Below are 25,121 nucleotides of genomic sequence, written 5' to 3' on the forward strand. Positions count from 1 at the left end.
TCAGATTTTGAAGGAACAATGGAAGACCAACAATAGCAAATACCTCACGACAGCATTGGAACTGTAAATATTATTGACTTTGGTGACTACATATCTGTTGGAAGTATTTGAGAGTAATTTTTCCTTGAGAGTGGTTATGCATGCATGCTAAGTTGCTTCAGTTGTGTCCGACTCTTTGTGACTCTATGGACCAGGCTCCTCTGTCCATAAGATTTTTCAGGCAAGAATACTGGAGTGGGTTGCCATGCCCTCCTCCAGGGGATCTTCCCCACCCAGGGATTGAACCCGTGTCTCTTATGTCACCTGCATTGGCAGGTGGGTTCTTTACTACTAGAGCCACCTGGGTGACAGATATCAAATTGTAGTTCTCATGTCAAATTTTATCAAATTTTCTTTTCCTTTGTCCATTTATTTTGCTTTCTTCAAATGCCTTGTGGTTTTGAAAATGTTTTATTATACTATAGGGAAAAACGTCTTTAAAATAAATTAAATTTTCTGTTTTTTTTTTTCAGGAATGTTAATTTTTTATTATCACTCTTTTATTCTTCATTTCTTCTTTATTCATACTCCCTCATTTATTTCCTTGGGTTAAAGTTCTCAGATAAATGGCTTCGTAAATGATGCTACAGAGGCGAATTAGGAGTAGATTGTAACTTGTATAAATAAAGAATAAGCCTTTGGGATTCCGTGTGTGGACTTCCATAAATGTCAAACCTAATTTTTGTTTTTAGATGTGATGGGAATAGCATTTAATGTCACTGTTTGAGTCATTGAATGGATGTCTGTTGAGCTCATCAGTGTTTCTCATTCAGAGAACCCTTTATGGGCATCCACTTCATAAGTTTATTACCACTCGTGGGAAAATGTTTGACCCAAATACTCTTTGCTTCTCTGTGACATGGATCATAATTCTATCACAGTGAGCTGTTTCCTTTCTCAACCACAGAGATATACAATCCAGGCATTCTGAATACACATAAACTCTGTTATTTCCTGTATAAACTGAAACTTGAGCATGAATCATTTCCATTCCTTTCCCCTCCTTTTTGATTCTCAGTTTGAGAAATATCTCCTCCAACCCCACATTTAACAGGTGTGTGTGGGTGTGTGTGGTCATATCTGACTCTTTGTGACCCCATGGACTGTAGCCTGCCAGGCTCCTCTGTCCATGGGATTCTCCAGGCCAGAGTACTGCACTGGGTTGCCATTTCCTTCTCCAGGGATCTTGAACCCACATGCCCTGAACTGGCAGGCAGATTCTTTACTGCTGAGTCACCAGTGAAGCCCGATCGATCTCCTTTACTTCTTCTTAGAAAGAGGACCACAAAGTTCCCCAAACATTTCTTTATAGTTATTCCAGCTGACTTTTGGAATGTTTCTGGTAGGACAGTGAAGATCTAAAGATCTGATAGTTTTGGGGGAAGAGCTTCATGGTAAAGATATATCCCTGCAAGTATAATTTCTAGTAATATTCTGACCATTTCATTGAAGAAATACCATTCCAAGACGTAAATGTTTGTTTATTGAGTACCCATAAGAATTTCATCATATATTTCAAAGCCCTATGACTTTAAAAAAATGCACTATAAATGTTTGGTGAGAGATATTTTTCTGAATGTTTCTTTGTGGAATACATTCTGACATTAAATGAATCATCTAATGTAACTCTAGAGAGAATTTAATTGATGCTTGTAGTATGGATTAGGTGAAGTTACATGAAGTCTATTACAGATGCAGATTTTGCTTCAGACAAAATTAAGAAGAGATTAAAAGCAATAGGAGTCTTACCAATTCCCCCAGTATATAAATGAAATTAGCAGAAGACTACCTCAAAATAAGAAATAAGAAAATTCAACTGAAATGAGATATCTGATAGAATATTTTTAGAATCACAGATATAGTAATTAAAATAATTCTTAGTTTAGAATATTTTAAAATGTGATCATTATAAGACAGAACATAGATATGGAGATATTACGGTTTGAGTCAGACAGAATTGAATTATGCTATTTCTGCTTTAATACCCTGAAATGATATTTGAACAGATAGCTAATATAGGTGTTGTAAAAGTGAAGATAAAATTAATAACTATGTAATAGACATATAAACTCTATAAAGTTACTCCATATCTATCTTGCTTACTGCACAGTTAATGTAAAAAATAAATCTCTAAATGCAGTTTGAGAAACATGTACTATGAAAACTTATTTAGCATAAGAAAATTTTGAAAATAAAAATTTGTAAAATAAGCAAAAATGATATTATTGTAATAATGAATATTTATGATTGTATTTGAGAATAATTTCTGTGCTCAATGAAATATACCTCAAGCATATTATAATGATCTTTTCCTATTTAAAACATGAATTGCTATCAATATACCAAAAGTAGGTTAAAAAGTAATTTTTTCTTAAAAAATGATGTTATTATTGCTAACAACAGACATACATTTCTAGGTTAATTTTTCATTTGTAGGACTAAATTTTGCAGTGATATTTAATCAAGGTTTTTTTTGACAGTGTGATTCATTTTCACCATGGTTGAGCAATCTTTCCCTCCAAAGTACAATTTAATGTTTCTTTTTTTTAAAAAGTAAGTTTTCAACCCATGATTGTAGCACCGTTACACTTCACTTAACCAGTAGGCCTAGATTTTTCCAATATGATGTGTTATGGTTTCGTTGAGTGAAAAATGACTTGGGTACCCTTCCTCTTATGATGAAAGCAGAAATTCTTTTCTGCATTTTTCTTTTTCATCTCTAACTGCAATATGACAGCATAAAATATTTGATTCATTGACTTGTTCACTCATCTATATCATTAAATCTAGCTCTTGGTTTGCATTACCTATTGCTGCCCTTTTCTTCACTTCTGCAGCCACTAATCAAAGGTATTACTGGAGTCAGATATCTTCACCTTCAGAAACTTGCCCTCTTCTGTTCTAGGCTACATGCGATCATTAACACAAGGTTCTTTACACATTGTCATAATGCTTAGCACAATGTTCTTTACATGTTTTTCTCCTCTTTTTTTTTTTTTTTTTAATTTTAAAATCTTTAATTTTTACATGTGTTCCCAAACATGAACCCCCCTCCCACCTCCCTCCCCATAACATCTCAGTGAGTCATCCCCATGCACCAACCCCAAGCATGCTGTATCCTGCGTCAGACATAGACTGGCAATTCATTCTTACATGATAGTATACATGATAGAATGCCATTCTCCAAAATCATCCCACCCTCTCCCTCTCCCTCTGAGTCCAAAAGTCCGTTATACACAGCTGTGTCTTTTTTCCTGTCTTGCATACAGGGTCGTCATTGCCATCTTTCTAAATTCCATATATATGTGTTAGTATACTGTATTGGTGTTTTTCTTTCTGGCTTACTTCACTCTGTATAATCGGCTCCAGTTTCATCCATCTCAACAGAACTGATTCACATGTATTCTTTTTAATGGCTGAGTAATACTCCATTGTGTATATGTACCACAGCTTTCTTATCCATTCATCTGCTGATGGACATCTAGGTTGTTTCCATGTCCTGGCTATTATAAACAGTGCTGCGATGAACATTGGGGTACATGTGTCTCTTTCAATTCTGGTTTCCTCGGTGTGTATGCCCAGCAGTGGGATTGCTGGGTCATAAGGTAGTTCTATTTGCAATTTTTTAAGGAATCTCCACACTGTTCTCCATAGTGGCTGTACTAGTTTGCATTCCCACCAACAGTGTAGGAGGGTTCCCTTTTCTCCACACCCTCTCCAGCATTTATTGCTTGCAGATTTTTGGATCGCAGCCATTCTGACTGGTGTGAAGTGGTACCTCATTGTGGTTTTGATTTGCATTTCTCTGATAATGAGTGATGTTGAGCATCTTTTCATGTGTTTGTTAGCCATCTGTATGTCTTCTTTGGTGCAATGAAAAGAATAAAATACTTAGGAATATATCTACCCAAAGAAACTAAAGACCTATATATAGAAAACTATAAAACACTGATGAAAGAAATCAAAGAGGACACTAATAGATGGAGAAATATACCATGCTCATGGATTGGAAGAATCAATATAGTGAAAATGAGTATACTACCCAAAGCAATTTACAAATTCAATGCAATCCCTATCAAGCTACCAGCCATATTTTTCACAGAACTAGAACAAATAATTTCAAGATTTGTATGGAAATACAAAAAACCTCGAATTGCCAAAGCAATCTTGAGAAAGAAGAATGGAACTGGAGGAATCAACTTGCCTGACTTCAGGCTATACTACAAAGCCACAGTCATCAAAACAGTATGGTACTGGCATAAAGACAGACATATAGATCAATGGAACAAAATAGAAAGCCCAGAGATAAATCCACACACATATGGACACCTTATCTTTGACAAAGGAGGCAAGAATATACAATGGAGTAAAGACAATCTCTTTAACAAGTGGTGCTGGGAAAACTGGTCAACCACTTGTAAAAGAATGAAACTAGATCACTTTCTAACACCGCACACAAAAATAAACTCAAAATGGATTAAAGATCTAAATGTAAGACCAGAAACTATAAAACTCCTAGAGGAGAACATAGGCAAAACACTCTCAGACATACATCACAGCAGGATCCTCTATGATCCACCTCCCAGAATTCTGGAAATAAAAGCAAAAATAAACAAATGGGATCTAATTAAAATTAAAAGCTTCTGCACAACAAAGGAAACTATAAGCAAGGTTAAAAGACAGCCTTCTGAATGGGAGAAAATAATAGCAAATGAAGCAACTGACAAACAACTAATCTCAAAAATATACAAGCAACTTATGCAGCTCAATTCCAGAAAAATAAACGACCCAATCAAAAAATGGGCCAAAGAACTAAATAGACATTTCTCCTCTTTTTAAGAACAGTAACTAACTTTCCCTTTCCTATTCTATTAAGTATAAACCGTTTATTCTAAGAGTTCATACTCTCCCTTCATCTGACCCTTTTCTTTAGCAATCCCATTTCTTCTTCCTCTTTGGCACAGGTACTGTGCTATTTCCAAGCCATTGGGTTGTTCTCAGCACACAGGCTGGTTTCTAACTGCTTCCTTATTTGTGCAGATGTCATGCCCTGAATCTTGGGAGCCCACTGCTTTCTGAGACAGTCTGCTCTGTCTTGTGGTAAGTCAGTTAGAGGGGTTTTCTTTTTATTGACCTAAACCACCTATCACATATTATGTATGATTTTTACTTTTATCTTTATGTGTCAGTCTAATTGTGTCTTTTCTCAGTTGTTGCTCTGTGTCGCGCCTATCGTGGTGCTTTTTATGAGCTCTCTGCATCTGGCAGTCCAGTGCTTCCATACCCTGACCTACCTCCCCACCACTCCAGAATCATAGCAGCTTGAGCTCTAACTGTGCATTGTACATCTTTAATATGTGTTTGATGACTAAGCTACCCACTAAATGTGGAAGAAATATCTTCTAAAAATAGAGATAATTCCACATTTAGAAGGTAGCTTAGTGATAAGATATACTTAGCTGTACTTATCAAAGGATGACAAAATCTGTCTTGGAAATGATTCTGTGAATTAAGTAAAATGCCTGATCATGTGCATATTCACATCCCCCCAGTCTCACACAGCAAAATGCCTGAACGATACCAATTGTTTAAGAAAAACCATTTTGTATGTTTACTTCTAATTGATTAACTGAGACAGTATTACATATTGCATGTCCACACAGATTCAGAATGGCTTGGCTTTCTAAATATATGGTTCACTGTTATTATAAAGCATTGAACAATTGGCATATTCAGTTCTACATGTGCAATTTCAAGCAATGCAGGAAGAATATTAATATTTTCGCCTACATTTAAATGTTAACAAAAGCAAGAGAAAATATCTTGGCATTGTTAATACCCAAAAAAGGACAATTATATCTTTCAAATAGCCAATGAAGCCTGACCTTTTATTTGTATCCCTAAATTGCTGACATCTCCCAATGTTCTTGCATTTTAAACTTTTTCAAAAATTGTGTTTCCATAACAATTTTAATTGAATCTTCTGTGATGCTATTTTAATCATTGTAACCAACCACAGCATGGAATTAGACTTCAGTCAGAACCTTTAGTGCACTAATATGAGAGTAGACACTTATAAAAATGTCGTGTCAGTCTGGATTTCTTCTCCTGACCTCTCTCTGCTGCACCTGTGATGCTATAACCAGGGGTCATAATTGAACGAGAGCAGAGGTTGATTTCCATTTATCCTACATAATATGGAAATTTTTGTCCAGGGGCAGCTAGTTAGGGTCATCATCAATAGATGTGTGGTATAAAGATAAACATATAGTGATAGGTTTTCATTAAGGCCGTGACCAATAAGCACACTGGTTTACTTGTAGAATGGCTCCTGGAGGTCGAGAGTGCCCCTCAGAGTCAATGCAGGAGACTGAAGTTCTAGGCACGGTGACGTAAGTAGCACAGGTGATGTGGGTAGCCCAGGTGCGGAGGAAGCCTCATTTACAGACCTTATTGCTCTATTGTGCTTCTTCACAGGTCCTGAATTATCAGCAGTGAGTTATTCTTTTTAGGTTATTATTATTACTAGATTTCTTCAAAACTCACTTTTATGTCTTCTCATTAATCATCTGTGACATGTTGGAAGGCAAAATGCATGACGCTCAGAGCTAATTATGCATTCTATTATGCCTTTAGATATCTGGATGAAAGTCATGTTCCAACTCACAATCCCTTCCCTAAAACTCATTTCCACAAGTGATGATTTAATGATCAGTTTACTTTAAAGGTTTGCCTTTGGGGACAGTGATTATCCTGGTTTGCTCTTTTGAAAGAATAGACTTTTCTTTCAGGGAATATGTAAATATTTAGAAAAAAATTTCATTGTGGACTTTGAAATGCTTTCAACACAAAATGTGTTGAAACCTATGCTTCAACTATCCCTGGGGGGGGGGGGGGGAAGGACACCTTTGTATCTATGCAGAGAATGAGGGGCATGGTGCCCAGAATTCTCAAATTCCTTTGATTAAATATGGTAACCAACTACTTGTGGAAGCAGGGAGGATAAGGGCAAATTGCAGCTTTATTTTTCAACTCCAAAGTTAGTACTTGTGAACAATAAAAGAATGATAAAATGACAAAAAACCTAAATATGATGATTACTGATGTTTTCCCTGACCATTTTTGCTCTTCTACCATTCACAGCCAAGCATGTTATGTATAACTAGTGAGGAATGCAAACATTAGTCTCATGTATGTCTTTCAATTTGATCTGTTGGTATCCTTCTTACTCTGCAGTTTTGAAAAACATCAGCTTTCAGTAATAAAATCCATGACTTCTAGGTATAGGTTATACATTAGATTACAATAAAGAAATATTTTCCCATATTTTCTAACAGCAGAGTGCAGTATTTTGCAAGGAAAGGTGTCTTTGTGATTTAGAGTGTATTCATTTCTGTTAGACTGTGCTTTTTCTGAGCCCTTATAGTTGAGTTAGAATGTGTGCAAAAACACTTGTGCTATAAACTCTGCGTGAATTTTTTCTAAACATTAAGTCAGAAGTGCAGTGTCAGTTGAGTTTTGGATTTAGTGAGAACAAAAGCAAGGTGGATTTCCAGTGGGGAGGGACTGTCTCCTTCTAGATGTCAGTGTCCACCCCAGAGCCACATTTGTGGCAGAAGATTTCCTTGTTGTGAGTCAGGAAGCCTTCCCCCACCAAGGAGACAGAGCACTTCCCACAGTTAAAGCATTCACTGTGCCACTGGCGGTCTTGAAAGCAGATAAACTTGGCACCTCTGAGACCTGTAAAGCAATTGGAGAAAAAGAATAATTTATTCTTTCAACAAATAGATGGAGCATTCTATCAGGTACACTTCTGGGAGCTGGAGATAAAACAGTGAGTAAGACCGCATCAAGAAAGTAACCAAGAAATGATGCAACCCGCAGTGGCCTGTATCCATTCGGGAATGACACCCACAGGTTCTTCCTTTGAGATCCAGCCAGATACTCAGTCAATTTTGTCCCCTAATCTACATAAGTATGTTGAACTTGGGTATGCTGCTGCTGCTAAGTCACTTCAGTCGTGTCCAACTCTGTGCGACCCCAGAGACGGCAGCCCACCAGGCTCCCCCGTCCCTGGGATTCTCCAGGCAAGAACACTGGAGTGGGTTGCCATTTCCTTCTCCAGTGCATGAAAGTGAAAAGTGGAAGTGAAGTTGCTCAGTCATGTCCGACTCTTAGTGACCCCATGGACGGCAGCCCACCAGGCTCCTCCGTCCATGGGAGTTTCCAAGCAAGAGTAGTGGAGTAGGTTGCCAAGAACTTGAGTATACAAAGCACATATTTTTGGAGACAGTTCCCAATTGCCTAAGACATAAGGCTTCCCTTGTGGCTCAGAATCTGCCTGTAATGCAGGAGGCCTGGGTTCGATCCCTCGGTTGGGAAGATCCCCTGGAGAAGGGAAAGGCTACCCACTCCAGTATTCTGGCCTGGAGAATTCCATGGACTGTATTAGTCCATGGGGTCACAAAGTTGTACACAGCTGAGCGATTTTCACAAGACATAAGGAAATTTAGGGTATTGCAATGAGAAGAAGGAATAAGTTTTGAAGTCAGAACTTCAAAGTAAGTTACTTACTTAGTTACTTGCTTATCTAAGTAAGTTACTTACTTATCTAAGTAAGAATATTTTTTCCTTCCTCGTGACCCTGTTTACTTTGAAGCAAAGTTAAGGTAAAATAAATGAATACTTCTCAGCCTGGTATCTGATATTTTAATGAATTATAGTTCTCTTCTCTCTTTTCCCATGTTTAGTTTTATTCAAGATAAAGTCCCACAGTCATACTGTGGCTTGAGACACAATTTCCAAAAGGCTCCAATAGAGAATTTCATCTAAACTGTCCTTAGCTAGCCTCATATGATAACCTTGCTACCCTGCCCAGAGTTGACGACAGTGTAGGCTTGCAACAAAGATGTGTGAATCTTATTCCTGTAGCCGCTGAAGCCATGTTACCCAATGAAATCGGCTCCCCCATTTCAACTTGGGCCTTACTTGAGCCATAGGGTTTCTATTAATAAGAAAGGTATGAGAATTTGAGTCTTTGATGAGACTCTGTCTCTATACCCCAAATATGAATCCAGGGTACAGTTTAAGGAACTGATTTTGAGGAGTTGTAAAAAAGGAGAAAAGGTCTAAGGTCTGGTAAGGGTTTGGGTTGCCCTAGACTTGAATCTTCATTTGCCAGGTTTTTTCCAAGTGATCTTAGTGCTATGAAATTCTTGTGGTTTGCTTATCACACTGTTTTAGTGAGGCTCAAATAGTTCATGTGCTGATGCACATGTGATTTCCAAATATTCCATTTGGGATGGTAAAGCAAAAAAGGTGAATAAATATTTTATTTCAGGTAAATTCTCCTTTGATATGATAATGAGCTTTTGTTTCCTTCCTGGAAATGTTTTTTGATGCCTTCGCATACAATTTACTAGTTCAGGGATACATTTACATCAAATTCTTGTACTTTTCTTGATGAAATTTATAGCTTATTTATGATGCCATCATTACTTTCTAATGAAAGTAAATCAATAATGTACCAATTAATCCCCTTAATGTTATTCAAGATGTTAATAAGCGGATTACAAGAATAATGTTCTATATGTACATAAACCACTTCTGTTCATGAATTTAATTATTGCGCATCTAGCATTTTGATACACATGAAATTTTCTTGATTTGTTATTAAGCTTTGTACAGGTGGCAAATGTAAAAATAATTCTTCTAGAATTTTACAAAGAAGAATAAAAAGGAAGCATCTGGTAGCAGGGATATAAGAAAGTCTTGACTTAACATGTGAGGTGGTTATAAATTGTTTTGATTTTGGATGTGTTTACTCCCTCACATCATAAGGGTCATTTTCAATAAGAAAGTCAACTAGGAAACAGGACTCTGACACCTGTTTTATCTGGCTTCATTTATTCCTGAAAATGAAGAGCCGGCCTTTGTTGAGGTCTTAAAGATGAACCAGTCACTATTCCAAGCCCTTTACTTCATATAGCTCTCACCTCACTCCATGGGGTAGTTATTACCATCAACCCGACTTTGCAGATAGTAATTGTTAAACAGAGAGGTTAGCCTCTTGGCCAAATCACCCGGCTGCTAAGTGGCAGGTCTGGGATTCAATCCTAGGCCATCTGTTTCAGAATCTGTGCTTCCAGCTTCACCAAATTAAGTCTGAATTTTCTTTCTTAAGGAACATAACCAGAAATATTAGCATCTCTGTCTGAAGAAGCCAACATTTGAAACTCACTTTACTGAAAATAAACAGAAATAGAAAACAGCAAAGATGTGATCTTATTTAATTCCTCATTTTGCAAGAAGACAAATGAGGACCTTGGAGGTGAATTGCATACCTACAGTCACACAGTAATCAGGGCAGAGACAAGGCCATGGTCTTTTACTCCCTAGATCAGTGCTCTTCCCACTAGGTCAAGCTGCTTCATTTATCTCCTTAGAAAGGCAAATCTTATCTTAGAGGAGAAAAAACTTATAGTTACATCTTGAGTTGTTCCTTATAGATCTAGTTAATTTAAAGTGATGTTTTAAAAACAGTTCTAACATAGTTTCTGGGAATGACATATTGTTTGCCTGAATGTACAATTTTCAGAAAATAAATGTATGGTATTAATATATAGTTCCCTGTGGTACATTAGTTCAAATAGCTCAACTTTAAAGCACTACTACAGAGAATATATATATATATATCAGTTCACTTCAGTTGCTCAGTCGTGTCCGACTCTTTGCGACTCCATGAATTGCAGCACGCCAGGCCTCCCTGTCCATCACCAACTCCCGGAGTTCACTTAGACTCACGTCCATCTAGTCAGTGATGCTATCCAGCCATCTCATCCTCTCTCCTCCCCTTCTCCTCCTGCCCCCAATCCCTCCCAGCATCAGAGTCTTTTCCAATGAGTCAACTCTTTGCATGAGGTGGCCAAAGTACTGGAGCTTCAGCTTTAGCATCATTCCTTCCAAAGAAATCCCAGGGCTGATCTCCTTTAGAATGGACTGGGTGGATCTCCTTGCAGTCCAAGGGACTCTCAAGAGTCTTCTCCAACACCACAGTTAAAAAGCATCAATTCTTCGGCCCTCAGCTTTCTTCACAGTCCAACTCTCACATCCATACATGACCATAGGAAAAACCATAGCCTTGACTAGATAGACCTTAGTCAGCAAAGTAATGTCTCTGCTTTTGAATATGCTACCTAGGTTGGTCATAACTTTTCTTCCAAGGAGTAAGTGTCTTTTAATTTCATGGCTGCAATTACCATCTGCAGTGATTCTGGAGCCCAAAAAAATAAAGTCTGACACTGTTTCTACTGTTTCCCCATCTATTTCCCATGAAGTGATGGGACTGGATGCCATGATCTTCGTTTTCTTAATGTTGAGATTTAAGCCAACTTTTTCACTCTCTACTTTCACTTTCATCGAGGCTTTTTTAGTTCCTCTTCACTTTCTGCCATAAGGGTGGTATCATCTGCATATCCGAGGTTATTGATATTTCTCCCGGCAGTCTTGATTCCAGCTTGTCCTTCTTCCAGCCCAGCGTTTCTCATGATGTACTCTGCATATAAGTTAAATAAGGGTGACAATATATGGCCTTGACATACTCCTTTTCCTATTTGGAACCAGTCTGTTGTTCCATGCCCAGTTCTAACTGTTGCTTCCTGACCTGCATACAGATTTCTCAAGAGGCAAGTCAGGTGGTCTGGTATTCCCATCTCCTTCAGAATTTTCCACAGTTTCTTGTGATCCACACAGTCAAAGGCTTTGGCATAGTCAATAAAGCAGAAATAGATGTTTTTCTGGAACTCTCTTGCTTTTTCCATGATCCAGCGGATGTTGGCAATTTGATCTCTAGTTCCTCTACCTTTTCTAAAACCAGCTTGAACATCTGGAAGTTCACGGTTCACTTATTGCTGAAGCCTGGCTTGGAGAATTTTGAGCATTACTTTACTAGCATGTGAGATGAGTGCAATTGTGCGGTAGTTTGAGCATTCTTTGGCATTGCCTTTCTTTGGGATTAGAAAGAAAACTGACCTTTTCCAGTCCTGTGGCCACTGCTGAGTTTTCCAAATTTGCTGGCATATTGAGTGCAGCACTTTCACAGCATCATCTTTCAGGATTTGAATTAGCTCTCTCTATGTATATATACACACACACGTACATACATACATATATATTTAAAAGTGTTAGTCGCTCAGTTTATGTCTGACTCTATGACCCCATGGACTGTAGCCTGCCAGACTCCTCTGTCCTTGGGATTCTCTAGGTGAGAATACTGGAGTGGGTTGCCATGCCCTTCTGCAGGGGATCTTCCTGACCCAGGGCTCGACATTGCAGGCAGGTTGTTTACCGTTTGAGTTACCTGGGAAGCCCATATATATTTAAAAATCATATCAAAACATACTAAAGTGAGTTGGAAGTTTTTGAAGGCATTTAGTTTCTGGTGTGTCTCAATCACAGAGCCAAAAGAAGATTAAGATAATGATCAACAGACTGATTATTCTAAATATATATCCTGCATTTGAATTACTTTGGGGACAAATCTTTGGTTCCTGATCATCCCTATGTTTCATGTGGAAAATGTGGTTTTTCTGTCTGATTTTAAAAAGCTGCGTTCAGTAATTGACCTGCAGCAGTCCATCAGAAAAATCACTTAGACACATGCATCTGTGGTGATGGATCAGAATGGAAACTCATCAGGTTCAAAGCTTGCATAGGCTCTTTAAGATCCATACTAGCCATTTGAGTCCCTGGAAATTTTCAAACATTTTTAAGTTGTTGAAATTTTTCATTTCTTCATGGAAATCCACCCCCCCACCCCCCGCCAGCGCCCCACCCCCACCCCCTGCCAGCCCCCCTCCCCGCCTTTTCTGGCCAATTCAAGAAAAGTGTTGTAGAATAAATTGTCTGAGTCCATCAAGCTGTGATTGCATATTCGACTAAGTTTTTGGAGCTCCAGTTACTGTTACATTTTTGGAAGTTTCATTTCTAACTAGAACCAGTAGAGAGGGTGGCTTATTCCCTTGGCTGCAGGAGTTGCCAGATATGCAGAAGCAGGAGAGTAGAGTTATTAACAGCCCAAGCCTTGGAGCCCTATGATCTAAAATTGCCAGTGTATGTCCCTGAAAGGGCTGCAGAGGTGACATAGCCGAATGATTGTGGGAGGAACAAAGGGGGCAAGCCCTGCACAGTGGGCCAGTCACTCAGCTCCCTGTGACAGTGACCTGGCCAGGAGTGTGAGGGCAGTATGCTCACCTCGGGCAGGCTCTTCATTTTCTTTTTGGCTGGAGAGATGGATTTTACATTAGTTGTTTCCAAGCTTATGCAGGCCAAACAAAACATGCTTGCTGGCCAGCTGTAGCCCATGGGCTGGTGTGAGATTCTAAAAAAATATGGTGCCTTGTATGGAGAAACAAGACCATGCTCTGTTTATCTAGGAAACTTCCTCCCTTGCAAGAAAGTGAAAGCCTATCAAGCTGGGCTTGCAGCAAAACTCTTTACTTGGAGATAAATAAATATTCAATTTTACTTGTGATCTATCTGAAGATAGAGGAGGAGAAAAGGGATAGAATAATCTGTAATAGTCCTGTGTTACATGAACTGAGACAGAAGTGAAATATGATCTAAGAGTCCTAGGAATGGAGAACAGAAATACAGTTTTGCCATGTTATTTGGTGACCATACCTAAAAGAATAGCTGTTGAAATGGAATATTACTCAGCCATAAAAGGGAACTTATTTGAGTCGGTTCTAATGAGGTGGATGAACCTAGAGCCGGTTATACAGAGTGACGTAAGTAAGCAAGAAAAAAACAAATATCATATATTAATGCGTGTGTATGGAATCTAGAAAGATGGTACTGATGAAATTATTTGCAGGGCAGCAACGAAGGCACAGACACAGAGAACAGACTTATGGATTCAGGAGCCGGGGAAGGAAGGAGAGAAGGGTCGTATGGAGAGACTGACATGGAAATATACATTACCATATGCAAAATAGATAGCCAGTGGGAATTTGCTGCATGACTCAGGGACCTCAGATCAGGGCTCTATAACAACCTAGAGGGATGGGATCAGGGTGGAGGTGGGAGGGAGCTTCAAGAGGCGGGGACATAGATATTCCTATGTCTGATGCATGTTGATGTTTAGCAGAAACCAACACAATACTGTAAAGCAATTATCCTTCAATTGAAAATAAATTTTTAAAAAGGAGAGAAAAAAAGAAGAGCTATTGGGTTTCTCAGGGATGAGAGTGTCAGTTCTCTTATGACAGGATTAGCATTTTAGAAGTAACTCAGAGGAAAATACAACGTGCTTTTTACCTTGAAAACTCATTTAGCACGGATAGATTTACCATTTATGTTATTTTCAAATCATATCACACATATTTTGTTTAACAGAATGCTATCTTATTTTATCTATTCATAATTTGATAATTCTGTAAGCGAACAGAGTGAAAAGAGAATAATACATTTGTTAGAATCATCTTAAATTGAGGTTTAATTAATTCCTCACCTATGCTATCGTAATTATTTATAACTTCTTTTTCCACTTTAAGGCCCCTTTACACTTGTTTAGAATTGAGCAGCATTTTGATTTATAAGTATCCCTTTCTCCCACTCAGTTTCTTAAAATTCTACCTCAACTCAGGCCTGGAGAAGGACGTGGCAACCCACTCCAGTACTCTTGCCTGGGAAATTCCATGGATGGAGGAACCTGGTAGGCTACAGTCCATGGGGTTGCAAAGAGTCGGACGCAACTGAGCGACTTCACTTTCTTTCTTTCTATAGTTCCTTTTGGAGAAGGAAATGGCAACCCGCTCCAGTGTTCTTGCCTGGAGAATCCCGGGGATGGAGGGGCCTGGTAGGCTACAGTCTATGGGGTTGCAAAGAGTCAGACATGACTAAGCAACTAACAGACACACAGAGACACACACAGACATACACACACACACACATACAGACACACATACACACACACAGACACACATACCTCCCCCCCAACCGCCCAAGGCCTCTTACTCTCCTTTCCTGAACTATTACTTTGCTTTGAGTCAGTACCATGAAGTTAAGCATTAATGACCCTCTACAGAGCCTAGCTGCCTTAATTATACTCTATACTTACCTTGAGGGTTCTGTGTAACATTCATATTTATATATAAGTACTCATGTTTGTTTCAAAAGGAAACATAAGGGAAAGATCATCCTTTTTAAAATGACATTTCCTTAATTAACTGTATAGCATTTTCAGAACCATACTTTTTCATGCTAGGAATATATTAAACTTACCAGTAATAGGCTTGGTGCAGGCGGCACACTTTTTGGCATAAAGATGGTTGTAGCAATCCAGACAGAATGGATAGTCATCTCTGGACATAAACTCTTCCTCGCAGAGCTCTTTCCTACAGCCGCTGCACAGAAAACACTCTTTATGCCATGGCTGGTCACGAAACGTTATCCCACCTGAAGTTATCACCTGGCAAATGATCAGAAAAAAGGCGATGACCATGCACTGTCTTTTGTGATTCTCTTCTTTGCCCACAAGTAGTACTTCGAGCTACCCTATCACCTTGTGTCAGGATGTCTTTTTCCTGTGATTTCTTTGAACCAAAGGCTATCTCGATCAAATAGAACTGATGAGAATTATCCTAATTTTTCTCCTACAGTGGTATAGGAAAGAAGCAGGGTCATGATGAGCTCAGGAAGATAAAAAAAGATATAGGCCCTTGATTTCTTTGCTCATCTTTCTCTTTCTTGTTGGTCTTCAAAGATCTGCCATTAGACTTAAGATACTTTCTGTGCTATGCTCTAATGTTCATATATAACTTCTAAGAATCCTTTAAAAAAGCTATTTTTTCCTGAATGCTTTATTCAGCAGTAGCAACCCTGAAAGGATTTGCTCAGCACCATTCCCAGGTGGTGCTAGTGGTAAAGAACCCGTGTGCCAGGGCAGGAGCTCCAGGAGACTCAGGTTCAGTCCCTGGGTTGGGAAGATCCCCTGGAGGAAGAAATGGTAACCCACTCCAGTATTCTTGCCTGGAGAATTCCCCTGGACAGAGGAGCCTAGTGGGCTATAGTGCATGGGGTTGAAAGAGCTGGACATGACTGAAGGAGCTTGGCATGGCACGCATCATCTGCTAATAATGACCATTATTTCTAAGATGTTTTTTCAGTCTTTAGTCCTGTACTTAACCTATTCTTAACATTCTCAACATCCTGACACAGTATCTTCCCTCTTTAGAGATGAACCACTCCAGAGTTAGAGCAGTTACATCTCTTGCTAGGGACACACAGAGTGAGAATTCAAACCTGCGGTCGGATTCCACAGTCTGTGTGCCTAACCACGAACATATACTGAGACGAGATTGCTTTGCACTAAGCCACTGAGAAATCTTTGTTGAATGATGAAGAAACACCAAGGGAAAAAATGTTTGAAAAGCAATTCTACCATTGTACCTAGCACAAATGGGATGACTGTGGGCAACTGTATGAGTTTTCAGTGCTAGGATTCAGTCATCAGTGCTGTACGTTGAACCTTAATGTGTGATGTGTTAGGGTTTTGCAGAGATGCTTGTTATTCTGCCATAAAATATTTTCTAACCCAGTTTAATGCATGGATTCTACCTTTCAAAAGACTGAGATATCTCTATTTAAAAATCAGATGGAAAAACATTAGACAACTTTACTTGTGTAGCAATTTTTAAGTCCTAGCATCTTTCAAATTCATGGCTGCTGAGCTCTTGGGGTTGGCTTGGGAACCTGGCAAGCATTCATAGAAATGTCTTCTAATGACTGAAGCAATGTGATATCTGAGATGGTGCCTGTAGGCTTTGTATGCAAATTAACTAGATATAGAAAAAGTCTATTCTAAGCCATTCTATTGTGACAAATTAAAAAACTGTCTATGCTCCAGGCTTTTGAAAAGATTATCCTAAAGATATTTAAAAATTTTCCAATGACTACCTTAATAATTAAAGATATTTGATAGAAAGTTATTTTTTGTAAATGAGAAAAAAATATATACTATTTTAAATAAGTAAATGGGAAACATAATGGTGTGTCTGAACTAAAGCAATTTAAAATGCCCCCTACTGACTTCAAATGCCTTACAACAGGCACAGCAGAATTCAAGATTCTTTTGATTTGTTTGGTCAAATGATTAGCAGGCAAGGCTTAAAAGATTCAAAACTTGAAAACTGTATTCACAGCAAAATGAAACTTGATGTACAAACTAAAGATTGTTTCATTATGGAGATGAAACTCTGGAACATTAAAAATAGCTTGTTTGTGATTATATTCCTTTTGAAGAGGCAGACAGGCTAAGATGAAGTCTAACATCCAAGCCTGGTTTTTGATACTGATTGATCCCAGGATTTAGAACATGTTTCTTCTCTGGCAAGGTGGCGGCAACAATGATTTTGCGCTCAGTGGATGACAGCTGATCAATTTTAGAACATGTGAAACTTGTGGAATTTGAATTCAAAGGACTATTGTTTGAGGTTACTTGCTTTCTGGTAGAAAATACATTTTAGTTTCAGAAAATAAAATCTATGAAAAAAATTCTGTGGGCTGGTTGTCAAGTAGTTTTTGCTTATTTTCTTTTGTTTTATATTTGGTCTTTGGCTTGGGTTGAAACAAGTTGTTTTTCTTCAGCTTGGATCATCTTGATTAGAAACATTTATATCCAGTTTTCCTTAAAGGACTTGTGGTTTTAAAAAATTAAATAGAAAATAATCTGGCATGTTGTGATCTTTCTACTACCCAATACAAACATTTCATAAATTTCTGGGGACTTAAAATCATGTCCTAAATATAGGGCAGGCTCCTCTAACCTGGGAAACATCAGGGCTTTGGCCCCAAACAGTGCTCAGCTATGATATACTAGAGAAGATATTTGAATCTCAAATAGCACCGAAGGAAACTTTACATCGTGTGCCCAACAAATGATTTTAAAATGACTCCCACAAGTCTCATTTTAGGGTAAGTCCTTAAGAAATACAGCCTAAAGATGGCCAACTTAGTTGTCCCTCAAAACAATCAGGTCAATGTATCCATTTTATTTCCGTCATCTCTTTCTAAATGCATTTCATTGACTGATACTTTTGCAGAGCTTCTTCTTCATCTGTCTCAGGGTCATAGAGTCTAACTGTTTCTTGTAAAGTCATTTTCTAAGTCAGTATTTCTGATAGAGTAATGGAAGTCTGCATGGTTGAGATGGTTTTATGTCATGTTACTTTCAGTTGTACTTTTCAGCCACCACAATCCTAAAGGAAGTCAGTCCTGAATATTCATTGAAAGGACTGATGTGAAGCTGAAACTCTAGTGCTTGGGCCACCTGATATGAACTGACTCATTGGAAAAGACCCTGAAAGATTGAGGGCAGGAGGAGAAGGGGAAGACAGAGGATGAGATGGTTGGATGGCATCACTGATTCAATGGACATGAGTTTGGGCAAGCTCCAGGAGTTGGTGATGGACAGGGAAGCAGCGTGCTGCAGTCCATGGAGTTGCAAAGGGTCGGACAGCAACTGAACTGAACTATCGTGTAATTTAATAATTGTAACTTAGGACTTTATCGATGCCTCCTCAAATGCAGCATCAGTATTTTAAATATATGTAGAAACTTACTGTGTGTGTTAATTTGTAGATAGTGGTAATGACATGCTAGCTGTCTGGATGTAAATATGCAAATAGTCTTATGAGATCTGCTAGAGAGGCCTGTTAGAGAAGGCAATGGCACCCCACTCCAGTACTCTTGCCTGGAAAATCCCATGGATGGAGGAGCCTGGTAGGCTGCAGTCCATGGGGTTGCTAAGAGTCGGACACGACTGAGCGACTTCACTTTCACTTTTCACTTTCATGCACTGGAGAAGGAAATGGCAACCCACTCCAGTGTTCTTGCCTGGAGAATCCCAGGGATGGTGGAGCCTGGTGGGCTGCCATCTATGAGGTCGCAAGAGTCGGACATGACTGGAGCGACTTAGCAGCAGTAGCAGCCGCAGAGTAGCCTATAGATCAAAAGTGTTTAGAAACCACTGTACTGAATTAGTACATGTTTCCATGATTCAGGCTTTCTGATCACAACTTACAGGGGTATTTGAAACTTATGATACCTCACAGGTCAAGGATTCCTTTGAGAACATCAATATATATTAATGGATTACAGACATGTTATCAAGGTGATAGAGATGAGTGACTTCATGTAAAAGCTTAGAGGATAAAAAAAGAATTGTACCAAGTTTACTTGAAAAATGTGACTTTTTTTCCTATTGGAAAAGTTTGAATGGGTATCCAAGTTAAAAGGCCCTACATGAAGCTTTGCAACTGGAGGCGAAGGAAACCACTTGCAGTGCTTAGCATTCTTTCTGTCTAATGAATGAGTTTCCCTAATGATCTTGTCACTCTTGATTGTCATTCTCTTATCTGTCTACTGCTAGAAATATAAAAGCTTCAAGCCAAGAAGACATTTACATTGCTTCGATATAAAGTGAGGAGTGAAATATCCTGTTTAAATTGGTTCCCTTAGTCACTCTGTGAGACAAACCCATCTCCCTCTGAAATTATATGGATCAAAAATTTTCTAAGAAATATTTGTATTCAAAAAGAGATGTGGGTCCTTCACCAGAATATGTGAAATCTTGCATGAACAGCAGTGAATGGAACTGGAATATCAAATCACTTGAGCTTTTGGAACATTAAATTCATGTTCTGGTGGCATTTTATGGTGATAAAAATAGATGGGCTTCCTCCCTGTGACAGGTAGTGCTTTTGAACTTGTTGGAATTCAATACTAACGTGAGTGTGCAAAGATGGCTATAATATGATAGTATCAGTTAATTACAAATATATAATGTTGCTAAAAAGCAATGGTTTGGAAGATTTCATAAGCTTCATGCTCTATAGATATTTACCTTCTTACAAAAGCTGCAGTAGTGAGCAAACTCCTTCTCAAAACACGGCACACAGTAATTGCCACTCTCTTTGGAAATCAGAGGTTTAGTTCCTATTGGCTGTCGGCAGTGCTCACACACAAAGCAGGTTTCATGCCAGTAGTTACCCTTAAATTCCATTTTGCGGGAACCTGGACCCGAAAAGTAAGTCTATTAGTACAAATCAAGTTTCGTTGTTTTCGTTCAAGCAGTAATACATCAAATCACTTAAACTATATGTTAAGGCAATAAACTAATCAGCCACATAGAAAAAAAAATAGTGTTTGGTTTCCAAAACATTTATCTGAAAAAAGAGGTCAATAGAATTCAGCCACAATGATGGTGAATCACTCTTTCACTGGAAATTCTTGTGCTGTTTCATAATTTTATGATGTGAAAGGACTATAAAAGTAGACTCTGAAAGGCTGCACATGGTTTAGATAAATTGGGCCATAATAAGAATTACAAGGATATTAGGAATGCCCAGGGCACAGACTTCTGAGATTGATGTTGTGCAGTTACAGTCTTCTAGAAAAATCTTTGAATCTATAATAAGAAAATGAGATAGAATTGTTCTTATGCTGTTGTCCATAGGTATTGAGAAGAGGATTATTACTTGCCTAAAGGTGTAACAGTTTACATGGATCCTTGCTTTCCCTGAGAGAAAAGAAAGATGACTGACCCTCAGACCAGTGTTTGTTGAGATACAGAATGACGCTTGATTCCATTCTCCTATGATGGGCTGTGCTTTTTGATGCTATTGGTTCTGTCTAGGACAGGGTGTTAAATGCAGTTTTAGCATTATTTATTGGTGTAGATTTTGTTCCCTGGTTCAGTTTCTGGTTCAAAATGTTTCTATGAATTATGTTTATGACAATATATAAAAGACAGTACACTTTGCCCAATGGAAACGGAAAGTATAATCTTTTCATTTCTAAAGTACACATAACAAGATAAAGAGATAGTAAGAAAGATGTCTTTCTGAAAAGCAGGGTTTTGTGTAATAGTCCCCTTTATCCGTGAGGGGTACACCCCAAGATCTCCAGTGGATGTGTGACACTGCTGCTGCTGCTAAGTCGCTTCAGTCATGTCTGACTCTGTGCGACCCCATAGACGGCTGCCCAGCAGGCTTCCCCATCCCTGGGATTCTCCAGGCAAGAACACTGGAGTGGGGTGCCATTTCCTTCGACACTGCAGGTAACACCAAACCTTGTGTGTGTGTGTGTGTGTGTGTGTGTACCGTGTTTTTTTCCCGATATATACAGACCTATGTTATAGTTTATAAATTAGGTATTGCAAGAGGTTAATAACAATAAAATAGAACAATTATAACAATATACTGTAATAAACATTATGGGGAATGTGGTCTCTCTTTCTGAAAATATCTTGCTGTTAGAATTTAATGCCTTTTCCAGCTTATCTAAGTACTTACGTGCACTGTGGCTGTAACTTTTGCAGTTTGAGGCATGACAGCAAAACTAGCGTAAGTTTCTTTTTCCTCCTTCATGACTTCATGCATGGGAAATTTGTTCTTACATTAGATATTAGTAACCTCAGCATGCAATTTATTTCCTTACTAAATTAAGAACTGTCTTTTCATTTAAAGGAAGCACTTCATGGCTTTTTTTTTCAGCATACCTGAATTGCCAGCATCACTACTATTGCACTTTGCGGCCATTATTAACTGAAATAAAGGTTTCTTGAATACAAGCACTGTGATACAGCAACAGTCTGATCTGGTAACTGAGATGGTTATTAAGTGACTACTGGGCAGGATGCTCTGAACAAAGAGATGATTCATGTCATGGAACAGGTGCAGAGAGGTTTCATCACACTACTCAGAACAGTGCACAATGGAAAACTTAAGGAACTTTTATTGCTGGTATTTTCCAGTTAATATTTTCAGACTTCACATTTTTGACCTTGGGTAACTACAACCATGAAAAGTGAAACCATGGAAGGAGAATGCAGGTACTAACGCACTACACTCTTCCTGTGCTTGGGTTTAATTTAAAGCATTGTAGCTTCAGTTATAGACCAAAAGGCCTTGAGATCTTACCAGGCATGATGGTCTTCTTGCAGTGAAAGCACTTGGAAGAGCACTCATTAGAATAGCACTCCGAGCACAGCAGGCGCTCATCCTTGGCAGCAAAAGGCTTTTCCACCAAAGAGTGATTGCATTTGGTGCAATTAAAGCATCCTTCATGCCAGTGCCGGCCTTTGTAACAAAGATCCTTCGAGACAGTGAATAAAAGTTAATTAAGTGTGTTTGTGATCAAATAGGCCATTTTGTAAGACAACACTAAACACTCTGGGGCTCTGGTGCTAGTAGGTTGTGCTGTTAGCTTGAGGGCATGATGTTATTGGTACTACTACCTGGAGAGAGGAGACTCTCTGCGGCAATTAGGAGCTAGAGCCTGCTTCCTTGTTTGGTTACAAAAGACAGAAGAAAAATAAGGGACTGTCCTATTTCTTCCAATTTCCTGAGATGATTTTTATTTTTAGATGATAACATCCTATTACTGTTTAAGATTTAAGTAAACAAAATCTCAACACTACTTACCTAAAGCAAAGATTAAAAAAAAAAAGAGAAAATATACAACAATATGCATTCTGGTAGGCATGGGCTATATGTATGAGAGGTGTCAGGGCACAATGTCTTTAATGAATATGAAACTGATTCAAAGTTAGGAAATAAAGGTTTTTGAATCTTTATACTTCCAATTGTTTATACAGTTCATCATTTATACTCTTGTCATTCTAGAAAAAACACTTTAGCTGTGTAACTTTGGTCAAATAACTTCTTTAATCTTTAGCATCCTAGACTGTCTCCTAAGATCACTGTAAGGATTACAGCATGTGTTATATTTCACAGTGCTGAGCATAGTGCCTTGAACATCAACTTGATTGATGATAGCTTTGAAAATCCTTATATCTAGTAGCAGAGCATTAGATTATTAAAGAAAAATAGGAATCGTAACATTTTTTCTGCTGATCATATGCAATAATTCTGTGAATTAAACCTACCTTGGAACCTGATTCAATTGGTTCTTTGCACTCCTCACAATAGTTAGAAAAGATACAATCGTAACAAGAAACACAGTATGGATTGTCATCCTTTAGTACATATTTCTTCCCAAGAAGTGATGCCATGCAGTATTGGCAATAAAATTGAGCAGTTGTCATTTTGCCTTAATCCTGTGAATAGAAAAATAATTCACATACATAAAGGCAAATTTTTGATAAATTATAAAGCCTCAATATAGCAAGAGTCAAGCACTTGAATGGATTTATATCTTCTTATATGAACACCCACCAGTTTAGGAAATATGCTGTAGTCATGGTGACACGTGGAGGGATTTAGGAAAGGCTACTCTCCCATCTTGGCAGTTCCTGTGTATTTTGCTAGCAAAACACATCAAGCCAGCAGCCGGAGTGTGGAAAAACATCTTGTATTCATCATTCACTAATGTGGAATTCAATGAGAAAGTGATATTTGTTGAAATAGGATGGTTTCACCTCAAGGATATAAATATGAACTGTTGATAGAGCTTTCACTAACTGTCATCACTTACTAGCTTGTTGTAGAGATCTGGAGGTGGAGTTCCATGGAAATAAGTCTTTTTTTTTTTTTCTAACTGAAATAGAAATTACTAATCAAGTACATTGTCATTTTCTATGCCATCCTTTTATTTCCCAAATCTCTGGGCTCCCCAGGTGGTGCTAGTGGTAAAGAACCTGCCTGCCAATGCAGGAGACTTAAGAGATGCAGGTTTGATTTCTGCACATTAGTTAGTTCTAAGGTCCCTTGAGACATCCTTCTTACCTGTGGCTTCACCCTCCCTGACTACACTTTTGTACCTGCCATTGAGCGATATGTAGACGTGCAGTCAAAACCATCAGTGGTAGAAAAGAGCTATATGCTTCTTAAAGTTTTAGGGCTAAACTAACATGTACACAGAAGGAAAAATAGCAGCATTTTATAAAATGAAAAATATAAAGCCAAGGTTAAGAGAAGAATTATAGTTATTTTGTAAATTAAGGAAAACCATTAAACAAAATAAATGGATTTCAAAAGATTTGTGTTCAGTTGTTCAGTCGTGTCTGACTTTTTGCAACCCCATGAACTGCAGCATGCCAAACTTCCCTGTCCTTCACCGTCTCCCAGAGTTGCTCAAATTCATGTCCATTGAGTCAGTGATGCCATCCAACCATCTCATCCTCTGTCATCTCCTTCTCCTCCTGCCTTCTATCTTTCCCAGCATCAGTGTCTTTTCCAGTGAGTTAGATCTTCACATCAGGTGGTCAAAGAATTGAAGCTTCAGTTTCAACATCAGTCCTTCTAATGAATATTCAGGGTTGATTTCCTTTAGGATTGATTAGTTTGATCACCTTGCTGTCCAAGGGACTTTCAAGAGTCTTCTCCAGCACCACGGTTCAAAGGAATCAATTCTTCAGCACTCAGCCTTTTTTTTTTTTTATTTATTGTCCAACTCTCACATCCATACATGACTACTGGAGAAACCATAGGTTTGACTATACAGACCTTTGTTGGCAAATTATTATGTCACTGCTTTTTAATACACTGTCTAGGTTTGTCATGCTTTTTTCCAAAGAGCAAGCATCTTTTGATTTCATGGCTGCAGTCACTGTCCACAGTGATATTGGAGTTCAAGAAAATAAAGTCTGTCATTGTTTCCATTGTTTCCCCGTCTATTTGCCATGAAATGATGGGACTGGATGCCATGATCTTAGTTTTCTGCATGTTGAGTTTTAAGTCAGTTTTTTCACTCTTCTCTTTCACCTTCATCAAGAGGCTCTTTTAATTCTTCTTTGTTTTCTGCCATAAGGTGGTGTCCTCTGTGTATCTGAGGTTATTGATATTTCTCCTAGAAATCTTGATTCTAGCTTAGTGATTCATCCAGCTCAGTGTTTCTCATGATGTACTCTGCATATAAGTTAAATAAGCAGGGTGACAATATACAGCCGTGACATGAAAAGTGAAAGTGTTCCACTCTGTTGTTCCATGTCTGGTCCTAACTGTTGCTGCTTGACCTGCATATAGGTTTCTCAGGAGACAAGTAAGGTGCTCTCTTATTCCTATCTCTAAGAATTTTCCGCAGTTTGCTGTGATCCACACCAAGGCTTTAGCATAGTCAAT

The 25,121-nt window shown here is 38.4% G+C and overlaps 1 protein-coding gene across 1 annotated transcript; it reads right to left on the minus strand.

Annotated features, from left to right (window-relative positions):
- Nucleotides 1–7,615: 7,615 nt before the first annotated feature.
- Nucleotides 7,616–23,146, minus strand: FHL5 (four and a half LIM domains 5). Its single transcript, XM_068985480.1, has 5 exons — nucleotides 22,988–23,146; nucleotides 22,020–22,194; nucleotides 19,943–20,112; nucleotides 15,322–15,508; nucleotides 7,616–7,779 (listed from the first exon to the last, which is right to left on the minus strand). Exons 1-5 carry the CDS (start codon nucleotides 23,144–23,146, stop codon nucleotides 7,616–7,618), a joined length of 855 nt encoding a protein of 284 aa, XP_068841581.1.
- Between the last annotated feature and the right edge of the window lie 1,975 nt (nucleotides 23,147–25,121).

This window comes from Capricornis sumatraensis, chromosome 13 (assembly GCF_032405125.1).
Source record: "Capricornis sumatraensis isolate serow.1 chromosome 13, serow.2, whole genome shotgun sequence".
Lineage (NCBI taxonomy): Eukaryota > Metazoa > Chordata > Mammalia > Artiodactyla > Bovidae > Capricornis > Capricornis sumatraensis.

Coding starts and splice junctions, on each gene's coding strand:
- FHL5 (XM_068985480.1), bottom strand. CDS start 23,146: ATGACAACTGCTCAATTTTATTGCCAATACTGCATGGCATCACTTCTT. Junction 20,113..22,019: donor CAAGAAGACCATCATGCCTG/GTAAGATCTCAA, acceptor TTTCGGGTCCAG/GTTCCCGCAAAATGGAATTT. Junction 7,780..15,321: donor CTGCACCAAGCCTATTACTG/GTAAGTTTAATA, acceptor ATTGCTTTACAG/GTCTCAGAGGTGCCAAGTTT.